The 18,738-nt window shown below is 42.8% G+C and overlaps 1 protein-coding gene across 1 annotated transcript in view; it reads right to left on the bottom strand.

The window, feature by feature from the left end:
• LOC126252000 (YEATS domain-containing protein 4) overlaps window positions 1-18,738 on the bottom strand; it is an 85,958-nt gene that overhangs the window by 31,530 nt on the left and 35,690 nt on the right. Inside the window, exon 3 of the mRNA XM_049952783.1 lies at window positions 235-415. Coding sequence (XP_049808740.1) covers window positions 235-415 — 181 coding nt within the window. The remainder of the gene's footprint in view (window positions 1-234; window positions 416-18,738) is intronic.

Genomic DNA, 18,738 nt, shown 5'->3' with positions numbered 1-18,738 from the left:
CGTAGTAAAGATCGTAATTCTGGTATGAACGGGTCATATAAGTTAAAACAAACAAACACACACACACACACACACACACACACACACACACACACACACACACACACACAAATGTTGTATGAAAAAAAAAATTAACATTAGTAAAGCTTATACTATTCACAAGAAATCAAAGCTAGTTGTGTCTTAATATTTATACTAATAAAAGCATCTTAAACAATAGAATTATATGCTTACAGTCAGTCTCATGCTTCCAAGGTCCTATAGTAAGCTGTCTTGTATTTGTGAGAAGGCTCTGCATGAGAACAGTTGGATCTTGGAAGACTATTTCCTCATAGAATTCAGAAACTAACATCTTTTTCCCCAACATCGCATCAGGCCCTGACTGGAAGAGCTTCAAGATGTGATACAAAGTAACCTGCATACAAAAATTTAAATTAAATGCAATAACTATAATTCTCATTTACAAACAAACATCAGTAGAAATCAAGGATGTATCTTAAACTTTAACATAGCCCCACAATTCAACAGGCATTTATAACAGCTGAAGATTTGGAACAGTTGAATCTAAGAAGCTATTATTTAAGTAGTTGTGTCACGACATGAATGCCATGGAGCAAAAAACTGAAGTATTCAATTAACATCTGCACAATTCAGCAAGCTATACATAATGCTACTGAACCCAGCAATGGTTCACAATTGCTAAATATACAGGGTGGATGGGAAGTCACTCCGTAATTTTAAGTGTCCATCTGTTTTTTTATTAATGAATAGTTGCACATGGAACAAGTTGTACTCAGCTCTCAGAACCATGAGAATATGTGTAGTACACTACAAGTCCACATATGCTCGTGCATTGTCAACCAAATGACAAAGTATAAGAATGTCATCAATTGCTTTCTGCAGGAAAGTCGCAGGTATATTACTGAGCGCAACTGTGATTCTCTGCTCCAATTCATCCAGAGTGCATGAGTTTGTTCGCTGCACCTCTTCTTTGGCCCAAATCCATAAGAAGTAGTCACACTGGATGAAGTCTGAACTTCTCTGAGGCCATTCATGGGGTCCTTGCTGTCCCTGAGAATGTCCTGGAAAGTGTTCATCCAGCCAGATACAAATGATGCAGGAAAAATGAGATGGTGCCTCATCTTGCTGAAAAAGGATAACCACAACATTGTCCCATTGTGACAGTGGCCACACACGTTCACTCATCATCTGGCAATACTGAACACTTTTCATAGTGTCTTACAGTATGAATGGACCAATGAGAAAATCCAAGGTCACACCACATGAGATTGTCAATTTTGGTTGAGTCTGTGATTTTTCAATTGTCATCACAGATTTGTTTCTGCCCAATAATGGCAGTTGTGTCAATTGACAAATCCCTAACATGATACACCACCTCACTGCTCCAAATAATGTTATTGAACAAATCTGGCCAACCAATATTCCATCTGCCTGTCAGAATCTTCTGACGATAACTCCTGAATGTAATACGGTTTCCAGATCAGGTCCTTCTTTCACATAATATGCATCGCTTGCCTGCTGATTACACTCTCACAAGCAGTCCAAAGTGTTGATTTACCAGGTCTGCAAGTGTAGATGATGCTCACTGCTCCTACACTTTCTGGAGATCACACCACTGAAGGTCATTGTCCTTGTGGTTTACCCGCAACTGACCCAGTTATCATTAGCTAATCATTTTAGCATCAAGTATAGCATTAGGGCCATGAATACCCCTCCACCAATGCTGAACGATAGCTGCAGATCGCCACACTTCAAACCGAAAAGCAACCTAGGTGTGCTCTGGTCAAGTCACCTTTCCTGCCATGTTATCATCCACCTTAAGTAGGTGCTATGGACAGTCAAGGTATTTTCTGGGATCCTGTATAAAACAACAACAGTCATTACTAAATATCAATAAACAAAAAACTTATGGACATTTAAAACTATGAATAACTTCTCATCCACCCAGTATATGGGAATTGGATATGCACCCTAAACTCCTTCTTCCCCCCTCTTTGTCCATCTCCTCCTTCTACCCCCCCCCCCCTGTCCTACTCTTGCCCACATCTCTGTCCATCATCTCATCCTCTACTTTCTCTTTGTCCAACCCCCCCCCCCCTGTCCTTTCCCGTTTTCTCTGACACCTTCTCCCCCTATCTGACCTTGAGCCTTGTTTATTGTTATTGCAAACAGATTTTGATTAGAAACTGAGGTCATTAAAACAAATGGCTACATCTCTTGGGCTCATTGGTATATGGAGTATGAAAGAGACCTCTCCAGCTGCTGGATCTGTAAGAATAATAGCTTCAGTGATAGTATTTTGCATGTAATTTCAAAATTTTCAAGGACCCTTCAATTGACTGTTTAAATAAATTTCAGGATTTCAGCTGATTATTGTTCAATATGTTCCACAATATTTTAACTGGGCAACTGTCAGTCATTCTCAGGTGAGCATCAAAAACTGATGAAAAGGTCCTTTGTTCTGCAATATACAGTAGGTTATAAGTATTCTGTGCATGCATCAAAATCATGTTGAAAGACGGACCGCACTAACTAGTGACAGTGGCCTCCCTGGTAGAACTGCAGAACTTGGCTGTCCTCTGCAACATTGCTTTCCATGACCATTGGTACACACTGTCATCCTTGATTTGAGCAAATCACGGAGATGACAGGATTCCACGCATTTTAACCTAACAGTCACTATCATGGTCCATCCGATTATGACCCTACAGAACATGTGCAAAAAAAACTTGTGCATCTCTGAATTCCTTCTCCTTATCTCAAGAGATCATCTAGAGGTTAATATCTCATGGTTACGTACCACCAAAATGGTATGTCCTTCCAAAAGTTCATACAAAAGATCTTTATTTACTTTCAAAAATGAGCAACACTGGGGCTGCTACATATGATTTAACCTAACAGCTTGCTTTTTCCTGTGACCATTGGTCAGCAAATGCTCAAATCACATACATAGCTTAGCTGACTTTATCAACAGACAGTTTGGACCATTTAGTTAGCTTTCATATAGTATCACTTTTTACAGAAGTCCCTCTAGTAGATTCTTTGGTACTAATTGATATTACGTTTCGGGTGGACATCACAGCTTTGTTTTTGGCATGCTCTTTCCTCAACCTATTTTATGTCCAACCAAGAATATTTTGAACAGACTGACAGCATCACCATGGGAAGTCTTCTGTCTCCCTTGATGGCCAACCTTTTTAAGGGGGATTTCAAGGAGAGAGTACCTGTATCATCTCTCCTTAAACCAACAGTATTTTGAAGGTATGTGATTTATTCTTTCATTGTGTGGCCTCATGGACAAAATAAATTAATAGAGTTTATACATCACCTCAACTCCATTCACAACATCCAGTTCACTATAGAGTAGAGAAAGGCAGTTGTATGATTGTATGCCTTTCTTGAATGTCTTGGCTAGAGGGAAGAATGATGGATTTCAGGCACATGCAGATTATCATCCCCCCCCCCCCCCCCCTCTCATACCGATCTGTACTTACAAACGTCAAGTTATCACCTGTTACTAACATGAACATTCTTAACATGCCAAGAGACCTCACACAGTCTCAGATCTAGATAATTTGCCTAAAGAGCTCGCCCATAGAGTTCAGGGAAAATGAATATGGATATTAACAGGGAACTCTCATTTAAAACAAAAAACCAGAAATTGGATAAAGATAAAAACACACCAGCAAAATCTTTAGCTTTTCTTTCTTTTGTTGGTAACACTTCATTTAATATGACGAGAAATCTTTGTAAATTTTATGTGAAAGTAGTTTTCTGAGTACCATCTAACACTGCAGATCTTCCGGGTTCAGTGAGGGACAATTTATTATCATGGAAGACTAAAATTTACAGGATACCTTACCAATGTGGTTCAGTTTACGTAGGTCAGGAAACACGCACCTCGAAAGAATGCTGCACTGAGTATAAACACTGCACTCGCCTTTTGCAATGAAGTAAGGCAGCTACTGCTAAACATTGTATTTCCACTGGACCTTCAAAGCACTATGATGAAACAATGATTCTGGCAAAGCATCTTTTTCAGACTACACTATTAAGTAATCTGTGGTAACAAGCCTGATGGACAATCTGATGAACCATGACAGCAGCAACCAGCTGGACAATACATGGAATTCTATCATCTCCACAATTTGCTCAAACGGCAATCAGCATCAGAATGACAGCTGAGTTCTGCAGTTCTCCCACGGAGTGCACTGCCACTGGGTAGTGTGGTCAATCTATCAACATGATTTTGACATATGTGTGGAATACTTACAGTGAACTATATATTACAGAATTGAGGAAATCATCATCAGTCTACAATGGCTCACCTCAGGATGACTGGCAGGCACCCAGTTGAAATATAGTGGAAAGTACTGAATGATGATTGGCTGCAAGCCCGAAATCTGAGTATTTCAAATAGTTTAATTTGTGGATGGGGAGGATAACAAAGTTTCAAATGATCCAAATTTTTATCTCAGAATAAATGGCTTGGCTTCATATTTTTGTGACCTCGAAGATCTGGAATATCTCGAGTGCGCTTATTTGATTCGCACTGGGCAATCTGGCTTTCTTAATCAAATGGTATGCAGGTTGTAAGTAATTATTAAAATTCATTGAGATGGTCGCAATTATTGTCGATTATTATCACTCATGCATCAAGAGTCACCAACATTTCCACTTGAGAACCTGTCAGCACATACTAAAGAGATTAAGGTTAAGAAATAATAAAAAAAAAGAGTCATCACTTTAACAAAATAGTTATTTGCACTTGTATGCGTTTGCAATGAGGCATACACGTTAACCCACCAAGGCCAGGAGGAGGAAAGGTAACAAAGGAAATTAAAGAAGAAGAAATAAAGAAATGATAGAGTTCACATCACAAAGGTATCTCAGTTTAGACCACTGCTCCACATTTTGAAACACTATGGACCCATATTTTATAAATAAGACTCCTTTTTTTCCATTGATAACTTAGTGCATAATTAATTCATTTTATTTAGTGAAAGTAAGTTTACTAGCACAAGAAAAACAAGAAAAAACACTGATTTTTCATTTTAAGACTGTGTAGCAGTATTCTAATCATAAGCCGATAAGCCATAAATACAACTTTATTGTTATCTTTAACACTGACTGCGAGGAAAACCGCAACACAGCAGAATGTTGTGTATAGAACTTATGTTTAAAATTATACACAAAGAGAAGGAATACATAAGGAGAAACAATTTGTCTAATGGTTTATATACCTTGCTATTGTAGTTAGAACTGTGAGAAAGACACAAAACCAGAAATTTTCACAGCACATCGCAGCATTTTATTTCTCACAGCCTGTTTTGACATAAAACCTGTACATTGTAGTTTAAAAAATATAATTATGGCTGTCTGAATGTTTATCAGTGTATTGTGTTAAAATTTTAAGTAAATCAGTTAATAATTTCTCAAGATTTTTGCTAACAATGTTTCCCCTTTAATTTTTATACACAGGGTGATACAGCTTTCATACCAATGTTGTTTTATGCAACCTGTACTACATCTGTATCAAGGACAGTATCCAGACAGGCGACAACTACGTAACTGATAAAGTTCCCTGTGAAGGCTTTGGATGACTGTTAGTGAACGGAGTCATACTGTAAAAAATACAAGTGAGAACTGGTCACAATTTACATGGTTATTAACAGAAGATATCAAATGGAAAGCATGGAAGCAACAACTTTCCTGTATATAATGCAATGAAAGGATTAATATATGACTTGCCCCATTTATGTGCTAAAGTAGTTTCATAAACAAAATTTTGAACTGTAGGTCTAAGATGCATTTATATACTTTACCAGTTATTCTGTGACATTTTGACAATGTGCTTCACATTTCCAGATTGAACTGACCAACAACTGTCATGTGGCATTGCATAAAATGACAAGTGTAGTGGCAGCTGAATCTCCCTGTAAGGACACTTTAAAAATTCTTACTGACATGTTAGGACAGTGTCCCGATAATAAATACAATTTTAAAATAAGTGCTACACTTGCTCAAAATACTCACAAAAAACAGGTGTTTTCCTCTTGTCTGAAAAGAAAGAGTCTTATTTTAACAAGTACGCTACAAGGTTAATGTACTGCTGTATGCCACCTCATATTCTTAGTTTCATTAGAGGAACTTGCTTCCATTTGAGTGACTGACAGGAGGCACACCACTAAAAGGGGTAGTAAAAATTTTTAATAATTACCTACAGAAAAGTTAGCTGATTTTTTTTTTTTTTTTTGTTTCTTTGCCAGTGCATGCTTGCAGTTCTGGCACACAGTGAAATCTCTGTGCCACAGCATTGCATCACACTGTTGGACATACCAAAAGAAAATATTGCATCCCACTGATAAAAGGAGCGAATATTGTGCGGCAGTTTTCTTCATTTGATGGGGAATAATGCTGCAACAACCCATGCTGAGTGGGTGGAACGGTAAGGCAGCACTGTCCCATCATATAACAGAGGTTGAATGGCACATTGCTTCCAGTGTGATTAAACAAGCCTGAATGAAGGAGATCAAAGTGGCAGATCATCTCTTTGTGAAGAATCAGGAGCTGCAAGACACATAAGATCCATGAGCCTTCAAGATCGGTGTATGATAATTGAGTGAATAGTGGAAAAAGTGAAAACCAGTCACAGATCAGATTTCAACAATCTGCACAATATTTTGACAATGACAAAGATCACTGCCTATTGGGTTCTGTGACTGCTCCATGCCCATTCAAATAGCCCACCGGTCGCATTAAAAGTGGAAATGTTGCAGCTACACCATGCCACTTCAGAGGACTTCTTTAGCCACTTAATCAACATAGATGAGAGTGGGTGTATTACAATGACATCAACACAATTACCACCATCAAAGAACGCAAAGACTCAACTATCATTAGGCAAGTTGATACGAATGTTTCTTTTAACTCCCATGATATGGTACCAATAGATTAGGCTCGTAAGGGGTAATACATCACATGACCAGACAACCAAAATCTACTGAAGTCACAGGAGGATCTGAAGGCAAAGAACAATGGAAATCTGTCCCAGAGGCTGTTCTAACACCATAACAATGCCCCACCTCATTCTGAAAATGACACGAGCAGATTCTTTGGGCAATCAAAGTCTACACCCCCCCCCCCCCCCCAAAAAAAAAAAGAAAAACGTCTTCTCTTTACATGCCACCTAGTGAGTACTTCCTATTTCCCCAGCAGAAGAAATCATACTGTACCAGGCAGTGAGGTGATTTTTGAGATGGAACATTACCTCAACAACTAGCACGCTTCTACAACCAAGTTCTCCACCGAGTCATCCATCTTTGGGCAAAATATACTTCATAACCCATCTTTGGGAGAAATATGTCACACTGAAGGGTGACTGTATAAAGACTGACACTATCACAAAGTTTCATGACTGGATCTCTCGTTTCTTAGGCCACCCACTTAACTGCATATTAACACTTGATCAGAGCTGACCCCACAATATTGCACAAATTACAAGCTCCTGCTTGCCTCTGTTTCACTCACATTGGATGACATCTTGGATGTTTATACTCATTATTTCTACTCAGTCCACTTAGTTGCATTGTTTACAAGGCAGACGGGGTTACTGCTGATGAGTTTCCTGCTGTGCTGACTTCACAGAATCTCTAGTGTCATCAGGATTAAGCTGAATGGTTTAACCATATGCAACAGATTCTTGAACATTTAATGTGAAGTTAAAAAAAAAAAAAAAAACAACCAAGACGGCAGTCAAATCACAATATTCTTTCAGGGCATGTCTTGCCACATTCAGTTGTCACCATACTCCTTACTTCAAGGAAAGGATCACCCAAACACAACATGCAGCATCGTATTTTCAATGTCCATGTTTGTGTTCATATTGTTCATAAGCCCCTTAGGTATTATTATCCAGTTGAGCCATGTGTCAGTCTTCAAATATTTTACAGTCTTAAAATCTGTGAAGAATGTAGCTCACCTTGAGTTCCGGTGTTCTAGAAAGAAGATGCAAACAAATACGATCTGTATAAAGCATTTGTCTCAAGTATGCTAAAAACCAGTTTCTCCTACTGATTCTTAGAGCATTTCCAGTGATCAACTGTAACTGATGTATTGTGGCTATAAAGCTATACAAAGAGCAAAAGTGCAAACTCTTAAATCAACAACATTTAATTGGACCTTTTACAGTGAATGAAAGATTGTTGTTGAGTACCGCAAATTTTTGTTACATTTAAACTGTCTTAGATATACTATTATTTTGTATTGAAGTCCTATGGTTTGACAAAAAAAAGCAAAAGAATTTTAAGGGACTGACATTTGTACACTATGTGATCAAAAGTATCTGGACACCTGGCTGAAAATGACTTACAATTATGTGGCGCTCTTCAATGGTAATGCTGGAATTCAATACGGTGTTGGCCGACCCTTAGCCTTGATGACAGCTTCCACTCTTGCAGGCATATGTTCAATCAGGTGCCTGGAAGGTTTCTTAGGGAATGGCAGCCCATTCTTCACAGAGTGCTGCATTGAGGAGAGGTATCGATGTTAATCGGTGAGGCCTCACAGTAAGTCGGCGTTCCAAACTATCCCAAAGGTGTTATATAGGATTCAGGTCAGGACTCCGTGCAGGCCAGTCCATTACAAGGATGTTATTGTCGTGGAACCACTCCACCACAGGCCGTGCATTATGAACAGGCACTTGATCATGTTGAGAGATGTAATCGCCATCCCCGAATTGCTCTTCACCATGGGAAGCAAGAAGGTCGGTTGGTTACAGGTGGTAGAAGGGACCAAACTACAAGGTCATTGGTCCCTTGTTCCTAATAAAACAATGCCACAAGTGTGAGAATAAAACAGACTAAACATTTAACACCAAACGTAAAGAAAGGAAAAGCCACAAGAACGAAGGGAAGGCAACGAACACTAAAAGGAACAAAAGACGACAAGAAAACAACAGAGAGATGCTAGAAACAGAAAATAAAACATGAAAGCAGATTACAGTGGCTGGCCAACCACGAGAATAAAAATGGAAAGTAAGCCACTCTGCAAGACATTAAAACCTTCACCCTAAAAGCACTAGGATAGAGAACACAGAAGGGCAAAGGACATGCACTAAAACCTACATAGAAGTATAAAACCCACTCTCATGGATAAAACTTAAAACTGAAGCTGCTGTGGAGGCATTGTCGACCAACACCGAAGGCAGGGAGCTGGGAAAGTTAAAAGTCTGCCGCAGAGCGGCTAAAAGTGGGCAGTCCAGCAAGAGGTGGACGACTGTCATTTGGGAGCCACAGCAACAATGAGGTGGGTCCTTGCGACAGAGTAGGTAATCATGCGTTAGCCATGTATGGCCAATGTGGAGCCAGCAGAGGACAACTGATTCCCTGCGAGAGGCCTGCATTCAAGACTTCCACACATTCATAGTCTCCTTAATGACATGCAGTTTGTTGTGTGTGTTGTTTGCCATTCCATCTCCCAAAGCTGAAAAACCCTGTGGTGTAAGACAGAACACATGTCAGCTTCGGAGATGCCTATCTCCACGAGCAGTTTCCGCGTTGGCTGTTTGGCCAGCCTGTCAGCAAGTTCGTTGCCGGGAATTCTGACACATCCTGGGGTTCACACAAACACCACGGAACGGCAGGACTGTTCCAGGGCATAGATCGACTCCTGAATGGATGCTACCAGAGGATGGTGAGGGTAGCACTGGTTGATAGCTTGTAGGCTGCTCAATGAGTCAGTTGTTGTTGTTGTTGTTGTTGTTGTTGTTGTTGTCTTCAGTCCTGAGACTGGTTTGATGCAGCTCTCCATGCTACTCTATCCTGTGCAAGCTTCTTCATCTCCCAGTACTTACTGCAACCTACATCCTTCTGAATCTGCTTAGTGTATTCATCTCTTGGTCTCCCTCTATGATTTTTACCCTCCACGCTGCCCTCCAATACTAGATTTGTGATCCCTTGATGCCTCAGAACGTGTCCTACCAACCGGTCCCTTCTTCTTGTCAAGTTGTGCCACAAATTCCTCTTCTCCCCAATTCTGTTCAATACCTCCTCATTAGTTATGTGATCTAACCATCTAATCTTCAGCATTCTTCTACAGCGTCACATTTCGAAAGCTTCAATTCTCTTCTTGTCCAAACTATTTATCATCCATGTTTCACTTCCATACATGGCTACACTCCATCAAATACTTTCAGAAACGAATTACTGACACTTAAATCTATACTCGATGTTCAGAAACTCTTTCCTTGCCATTGCCAGTCTACATTTTATATTCTCTCTACTTCGACCATCATCAGTTATTTTGCTCCCCAAATAGCAAAACTCCTTTACTACTTTAAGTGTCTCATTTCCTAATCTAATTCCCTCAGCATCACCCAATTTAATTCGACTACATTCCATTATCCTCGTTTTGCTTTTGTTGATGTTCATCTTATATCCTCCTTTCAAGACAGTATCCATTCCCTTCAACTGCTCTTCCAAGTCCTTTGCTGTCTCTGACAGAATTACAATGTCATCGGCGAACCTCAATGTTTTTATTTCTTCTCCATGGATTTTAATACCTGCTCCGAATTTTTCTTTTGTTTCCTTTACTGCTTGCTCAATATACAGATTGAATAACATCGGGGAGAGACTACAAACCTGTGTCACTCCCTTCCCAACCACTGCTTCCCTCTCATGCCCCTCGACTCTTATAAATGCCATCTGGTTTCTGTACAAATTGTAAATAGCCTTTCGCTTCCTGTATTTTACCCCTGCCACTTTTAGAATTTGAGAGAGTATTCCAGTCAACATTGTCAAAAGCTTTCTCTAAGTCTCCAAATGCTAGAAATGTAGGTTTGCCTTTCCTTAATCTATTTTCTAAGATAAGTCGTAGGGTCAGTATTGCCTCATGTGTTCCAACATTTCTGCGGAATCCAAACTGATCTTCGCCGAGGTCGGCTTCTACCAGTTTTTCAATTCGTCTGTAAAGAATTCGCGTTAGTATTTTCCAGCTGTGACTTATTGAACTGATAGTTCGGTAATTTTCACATCTGTAAACACCTGCTTTCTTTGGGATTGGAATTATTATATTCTTCTTGAAGTCTGAGGGTATTTCGCCTGTCTCATACATCTTGCTCACCAGATGGTAGAGTTTTGTCAGGACTGGCTCTCCAAAGGCCGTCAGTAGTTCCAATGGAATGTTGTCTACTCCCGGGGCCTTGTTTCGACTTAGGTCTTCCAGTGCTCTGTCAAACTCTTCATGCAGTATCGTATCTCCCATTTCATCTTCATCTACATCCTCTTCTATTTCCATAATATTGTCCTCAAGTACATCGCCCTTGTATAGGCCCTCTATATACTCCTTCCACCTTTCTGCTATCCCTTCTTTGCTTAGAACTGGGTTTCCATCTGAGCTCTTGATATTCATACAAGTGGCTCTCTTTTCTCCAAAGGTCTCTTTAATTTTCTTCTAGGCAGTATCTATCTTACCCCTAGTGAGATAAGCTTCTACATCCTTACGTTTGTCCACTAGCCATCTCTGCTTAGCCATTTTGCACTTCTTGTCAATATCATTTTTGAGACATTTGTATTCCTTTTTGCCTGCTTCATTTACTGCATATTTATATTTTCTCCTTTCATCAATTAAATTCAATATTTCTTCTGTTACCCAAGGATTTCCAATAGCCCTCGTCTTTTTACCTACTTGATCCTCTGCTGCCTTCACTACTTCATCCCTCAGAGCTACCCATTCTTCTTCTACTGTATTTCTTTCCCCCATTCCTGTCAATTGTTCCCTTATGCTCTCCCTGAAACTCTGTACAACCTCTGGTTTAGTCAGTTTATCCAGGTCCCATCTCCTTAAATTCCCACCTTTTTGCAGTTTCTTCAGTTTTAATCTACAGTTCATACACAACAGATTGTGGTCAGAGTCCACATCTGCCCCTGGAAATGTCTTACAATTTAAAACCTGGTTCCTAAATCTCTGTCTTACCATTATATAATGTATCTGATACCTTCTAGTATCTCCAGGATTCTTCCATGTATACAACCTTCTTTTATGATTCTTGAACCGAGTGTTAGCTATGATTAAGTTGTGCTCTGTGCAAAATTCCACCAGACGGCTTCCTCTTTCATTTCTCTCCCCCAATCCATATTCACCCACAATGTTTCCTTCTCTCCCTTTTCCTACTCTCGGATTCCAATCACCCATGACTATTAAATTTTCGTCTCCCTTCACTACCTGAATAATTTCTTTTATCTCATCATATGTTTCATCAATTTCTTCATCATCGGCAGAGCAAGTTGGCATATAAACTTGAACTACTGTAGTAGGCATGGGCTTCGTGTCTATCTTGGCCACAATAATGCATTCACTATGCTGTTGGTAGTAGCTTACCCGCACTCCTATTTTTTTATTCATTATTAAACCTACTCCTGCATTAGCCCTATTTGATTTTGTATTTATAACCCTGTATTCACCTGACCAGAAGTCTTCTTCCTCCTGCCACCGAACTTCACTAATTCCCACTATATCTAACTTCAACCTATCCATTTCCCTTTTTAAATTTTCTAACCTACCTGCCCAATTAAGGGACCTGACATTCCATGCTCCGATCCGTAGAACGCCAGTTTTCTTTCTCCTGATAACGACGTCCTCTTGAGTAGTCCCCACCCGGAGATCCGAACGGGGACTATTTTACCTCCGGAATATTTTACCCAAGAGGACGACATCACCATTTAACCATACAGTAAAGCTGCATGCCCTCGGGAAAAATTACGGCTGTAGTTTCCCCTTGCTTTCAGCTGTTCGCAGTACCAGCACAGCAATGCCGTTTTGGTTAGTGTTACAGGGCCAGATCAGTCAATCATCCAGACTGTTGCCCCTGCAACTACTGAAAAGGCTGCTGCCCCTCTTCAGGAACCACACGTTTGTCTGGCCTCTCAACAGATACCCCTCTGTTGTGGATGCACCTACGGTACGGCCATCTGTATCGCTGAGGCACGCAAGCCTCCCCACCAACGGCAAGGTCCATGGTTCATGGGTCAGTACACAGTAGAAATGACTCGGCAGGGCATGAATGGATGTACTCAAGAGCATGAGATATGGCCGCCAGATCTGCAGTGAAAACGCTGCAACCAAGTGGCAAGGAGTGCTGCTCAATATGTCCTCCATGAACATATCCGAAGCCTACATGACCATTAGCCATTGAGTCGTCGATGTAAACCACTTTAGAGCCCCGGAACATGTGAAGAATTGAGAGGAAGTGACAGTGGAGAGCGGCAGGGTTAACGGAGTCCTTAGGGCCATGCAAAAGGTCCAGACGAAGCTGTGGCCGAGGCATACACCATGGAGGTGTAAGTGAATGGACCGCAAGTAGATGTGGTAAAGGGAAGGACTCCAGTTCGGAGAGAAGGAACCGCACATGAACCGCAATCATTAGCCCCAATCTGGGCCGCCGATGTGGGAGGTGGACTGCCGCGGGTGAGAAAAGGAGACGGTAATTCAGATGGTCAGGGTAACTATGAATGAGTGTTGCATAACTGGTGAGCAGTTGCGCACGTCTGATCTGCAGTGGACGGACACCAGCCTCCACCAGTACGCTGGTCACCGGACTCGTCCTAAAAGCTCCTGTCACTAATTGAACCCCACAGTGGTGCACAGGGTCGAGTAAATGCAATGCTGAAGGCGCTACCGATCCATAAACCACACTCACATAGTCAATTCTGGATTGGACAAGGGCTCTGTAGAGCTGCAGCAGCGTACAGTGATCTGCACCCCAATTAGTGTTGCTCAGGCAACAGAGGGCACTGAGATGCTGGCAGCATTTCTGCTTAAGCTGACGAAGATGAGGGAGCCATGTCAATCGAGCATTGTAAACCAGTCCTAGTAACTGATATGTCTCCACTACAGTGAGTGGATCGTCATTAAGGTAAAGTGCGGGTTCCGGATGAACGGTACAATACCAACAGAAGCGCACGACACATGAAATTGTGCCCGAAAACTTGAAGCCATGGGCTAGAGCCCATGACTGCGCCTTGTAGATGGCTCCCTGGAGGCGCTGCTCAGCAACAACAGTACTGGAGCAGCAGTATGAAATGCAGAAGTTGTCTGCATACAGAGAAGATGAGACGGAGGGCCCGACAGCTGCTGCTAGACCGTTAATGGCAACTAAAAATAGAGAGACACTCAATACAGAGCCCTGTGGGACTCCATTATCCTGGATATGGATGGAACTATGGGAGTCACCAACATGGACATGGAAAGTACGGAGAGACAGGAAGTTTTGGATAAAATCGGGAGTGCTCCCCGGAGACCCCACTCATACAATGTGGCAAGGATATGATGTTGCCAAGTCATGTCGTATGTTTTACATAAGTCAAAAAAGACAGCAATCAGGTGTTGCCATCTGGAAAAGGCTGTTCGGATGGCAGACCCGATGGACTCAAGATTATCAGTGATAGAGTGAGCCTGGCGGAAGCCATCCTGACATGGAGCCAGCAAGCCACATGACTCCAGGACCCAACCTAACCACCGACATACCATACGTTCCAGCACCTTACAAAGAACGTTGGTGAGGTCAAAAGCTATCCACATCAAGCAGGTTTTTACCGGGTTTGAACACTGGAATGATGGTGCTCTCGCGCCATTGTGATTGAAGATGACGAGATGTCGCTTGTAGTCAGATGAGAGATGTTTTATCATCTGGCTGTGGATGCGATCAGGCGCAGGAGCTGTGTCGGGGCAATGTGCAAGGGCACTGATGAGCTCCCACTCTGTAAATAGGGTGTTATAGGATTCACTGCAGTGTGTAGTGAATGAGAGGACGTTCCCTTCCAGCCGCTATTTCAGTGTGCGAAAGGCCGGGGGGTAATTCTCCAACACAGAGGCTCAAGCAAAGTGCTCGGCAATCGCGTTTGCGTCGGTACATAGCTCACCATTTATGGTAACACCAGGGACAACTGTTAGGGTCTGGTGCCCCAAAAGATGTTCGATCTTTGCCAAGACTTGGGAAGATGAAGTGTGGCACCCAATGGTGGAGACTTATCTCTCCCAACACTCCTTCTTTCCATTGTTTGATAAGGTAGCGAACATGGGCTCGGAGCCGTTTCAAGTCTATGAGGTGCTCCAGGGAAGGGTGTCACTTATGCCACTGTAGAGCTCACCGAGGCTTCTTAATTGCTTCACGACTTCTGGCAACCACCAAGGGACTGCCTTACACCTCGGATACTCTAAAGAGTGAGGGATCGTATTTTCTGCCGCAGAAACAATTGTGCTAGTCACCTGCTCAACCATCACATCAATGTGACCGTGTGGGGGAGATTAAGCAGTGATAGCAGAGGTGAAAGTTCCCCAGTCCGCCTCGTTCAATGTCCATCTGGGCAGGCATCCATGTGCCTGACACTGGGGCAGTGACAGGAAGATGGGGAAGTGGTCACTACCACACAGGTCGTCATGTGCTCTCCAGTGGATAGATAGAAGTCCTGGGCTACAAATTGATAAATCAATGGCCGAGTAACTACCGTGAGCCACACTTAAATGTGTGGCAGCCCCAGTATTTAAGAGGCAGAGGTCAAATTGTGACAGTAAAGTTTCGACATCTCTGCCTCGGCCAGTAAGCATGGTACCACCCAACAAGGGGTTATGGGCATTAAAATCTCCCAGAAGTAGGAAAGGTTTAGGGAGTTCATCAATCAATGCAGCTAATACATTCAGGGGTAGTGCACCATCTGGAGGAATATATACATTGCAGACAGTTATTTCTTGCGTGTTCCTTATTCTGACAGCCACAGCTTCAAGAGGGGTTTGAAGGGGCACATGTTCACTAGCGACCGTGTTTAGGAGATAAACGCAAACTCCACCTGACACTTGATTATAATCGCTACTGTTCCTGTAGTACCTCTTATAGCCACGGAGGGCAGGGGTCCGCATTGCTGGGAACCAGGTTTCCTGGAGGGCAATGCAGATAGCAGGTGTAAAGCTTAACAGTTGCCATAGCTCAGCCAGACAGTGGCTACAATTCCACTGGAGGATGACGCCGTGAGACTAGGAAGGCATGGAACATTCAATGAGGCAGTTTATGCCTCAGAGTCACCTGCTACCACCGATTTATTGCATGAGCAATCTATATCCATTGTGTCTGAGGGTCTGGTGAGATCTAGGTCCTCAGAGGACGCCAAAATCTCCACCCCATCCTCAGCCGCAGAGCTTGTATGTAGTGGCGGTGTCAGTACCACCGCTATTTCCTTGGTCTTAGGGGTTTTCTTTTTGGATTTCTCTCGCTGCTCCTTGGGTTTCCCTGGCTGGGAGGACTTCACTGGCTCAGTGTCTGGGACTGAGGATGAGCATGAAGCCCTACGACCAGCTGCTTTTGGGCTCTTCAGCCACTGGTAAGTGTCGTCTTTCCCTCTAGAATAAACCTGGGAAGGGAGTGACCCAAGGGACCCCTTCCTAGTGAGAGAAGCCAAAGAAGACTTACGCTTCTCCGGCTTAGAAGTGGGGATGGACGTCCCCGATGGTTGGGGGGGGGGGGTGTTACTTCCGAAGGTGGTGGTGCGGGAGCAACACAGAGGATAATACCCCCCACCATCAAGGGGGCAGGAGTAGTCTTCCGGCTCTCACAGGTGAGTTGGGTTGGTGGAGTTCATGGTGCCAGAACTGTTGTAGCGGCAGCATAAGAAGATGTCATACACATGGGATGCAGGCGTTCAAATTCTCTCTTAGCCTTAGTGTAGGTCAGTCTGTCCAGGTCTTCCCTTTCTTTCTGGAGAATACTGCCGTCAGGTGAGCAAGGTGAATGGTGCTCTCCGCAGTTGACACAGATGGGAGACGGGGCACATGGAGTATCAGGATGTGATGGGCGTCCGCAATCTTGGTATGTGACACTGGAAGTACAGTGGGAAGACATACGGCCGAACTTACAGCACTTAAAGTACCGCATCAGGGGAGGGATATAGGGCTTTTCATCACACTGGTAGACCATTACCTTGACCTTCTCGAGCAATGTGTCACCCTACAAGGCCAAGACGAAGGCACCGGTGGCAACCTGATTATCCTTCGGACCTCGGCACACACGCCGCGCGAAATGTATGCCTCACCGCTCTAAATTGGCTTGCAGCTCATCGTCGGACTGAAAAAGAAGGTCTGTGAAATATGATACCCTGGACCATATTTAAGCTCTTATGGGGCGTGATGGTTACAGAAACATCACCCAGCTTGTCACAAGCAAGTAACTCCAGTGACTGGGCAGAGGATGCCGTTTTGATCAAGACTGACCCAGATCTCATTTTGGACAAGCCCTCCACCTCCCCGAACTTGTCCTATAAATGCTCACCAAAAAACTGAGGCTTCATCGTTATGAAAGATTCCCCATCAGTTCTCGAACATACAAGGTACCGGGGCGCATAAGATCCACTGCCATCCTTAGCCTGACGTTCCTCGCATTGTGTGGCCAAGGGATGGGAACGATTTGGGGTCATACTTCTGTGCGTTGAATTGAGCTTGTGATCACTTAGAGACTGCTGGTGTTTCACCAAGAGCAAGAGATGATGGACTAATAAATAATGAAAGTGACTTTCAGTTAAGCAAGGCCTGGGATCCAGCCTTGAGTACAACCAAATCACATCGGCAGTCTACACAGAAATCCGCTAAGGGCATCTGAAGAAGACAACTCAGCATCCACATGGCAGGTGAGATCTGCACAACTGCAACCATGGTTGGTTTGCAATTCATGATCTGACGTGGGATGCTGCACTTCCCCCACACCCAGCACTGTGTTTCCCCCCACCCTCAGCCACAGACCGAGTGGAGGTGCCGAGACGGAGACTGCAGGAGGGGCTAAAGAGTATACAGAGTTGGCATCCATCAGAGCTCAATCAGACACCAGGAATGACTGACGATGACAAGAAGTTGACTCGCCAAAATACTGCGCCTTCTGGACGATGCCACCCACCTGATTACCTGAGAAATATTCAAGATGGTTGATGTCGGTGATAGGCATAAAACATTGTCCGAAATAATACTGAATGCCTTCTCAGAAAATTATTTTGAACAACTAGTTCAGGAGCCCACTCAAAGCGTAAATGGTTGCAAAAACATACTTGACCTCCTAGCAATAAATAATCTTGACCAGATAGGGAGCATGACAGATACAGGGACTAGTGACCACAAGGTGGTTGTAGCTAGACTGAATAACATAACATCCAAACCTGCCAAAATAAATGCAAAATTTATCTATTTAAAAAAGTAGATGAAAATTCATTTGAGATCTTCATAACAGACTGTCTCCACTCCTTCAAAATTTACTATGTAAGCACAGACCAGATGTGGTTTAAATTCAAAGAAATAGTATTGATGACAACTGAGAGATGCCAAATAAATTAATACGAGATGTTACTGATACCCCATGGTACATAAAACAGGTCAGAATACTGTTGCAAAAGCAACGAAAAAAGTGTGCTAAATTTACGAGGGCTATCCACAAAGTACATTACGTTTTCGTTTGTGTCCGTTAGCGGCGGGGCTAGCGCGGCCATCTTGGTGTCATGGCATTCCACCGCTCAGTCGGCATCCTGCCGTGCTAGTGAGAGGTTCGTGCTGTACTCCGTTGAGTTACTGTGACAGTTTGAAATGTCAGCGTTAATTGAAAATGCCGGGAAGTGTGAAGTGCGTGCTGTAATAAGGTTTCTGACTGCAAAAAACTGTACACTGATAGAAATCTATCGGCAGCTTTATGAA

Source organism: Schistocerca nitens, chromosome 4, assembly GCF_023898315.1.
Source record: "Schistocerca nitens isolate TAMUIC-IGC-003100 chromosome 4, iqSchNite1.1, whole genome shotgun sequence".
In the NCBI taxonomy this organism is placed as follows: Eukaryota; Metazoa; Arthropoda; class Insecta; order Orthoptera; family Acrididae; genus Schistocerca; species Schistocerca nitens.
Note: the sequence above shows the minus strand (reverse complement) of the source record. Positions and strands in the feature narration are given on the sequence as shown.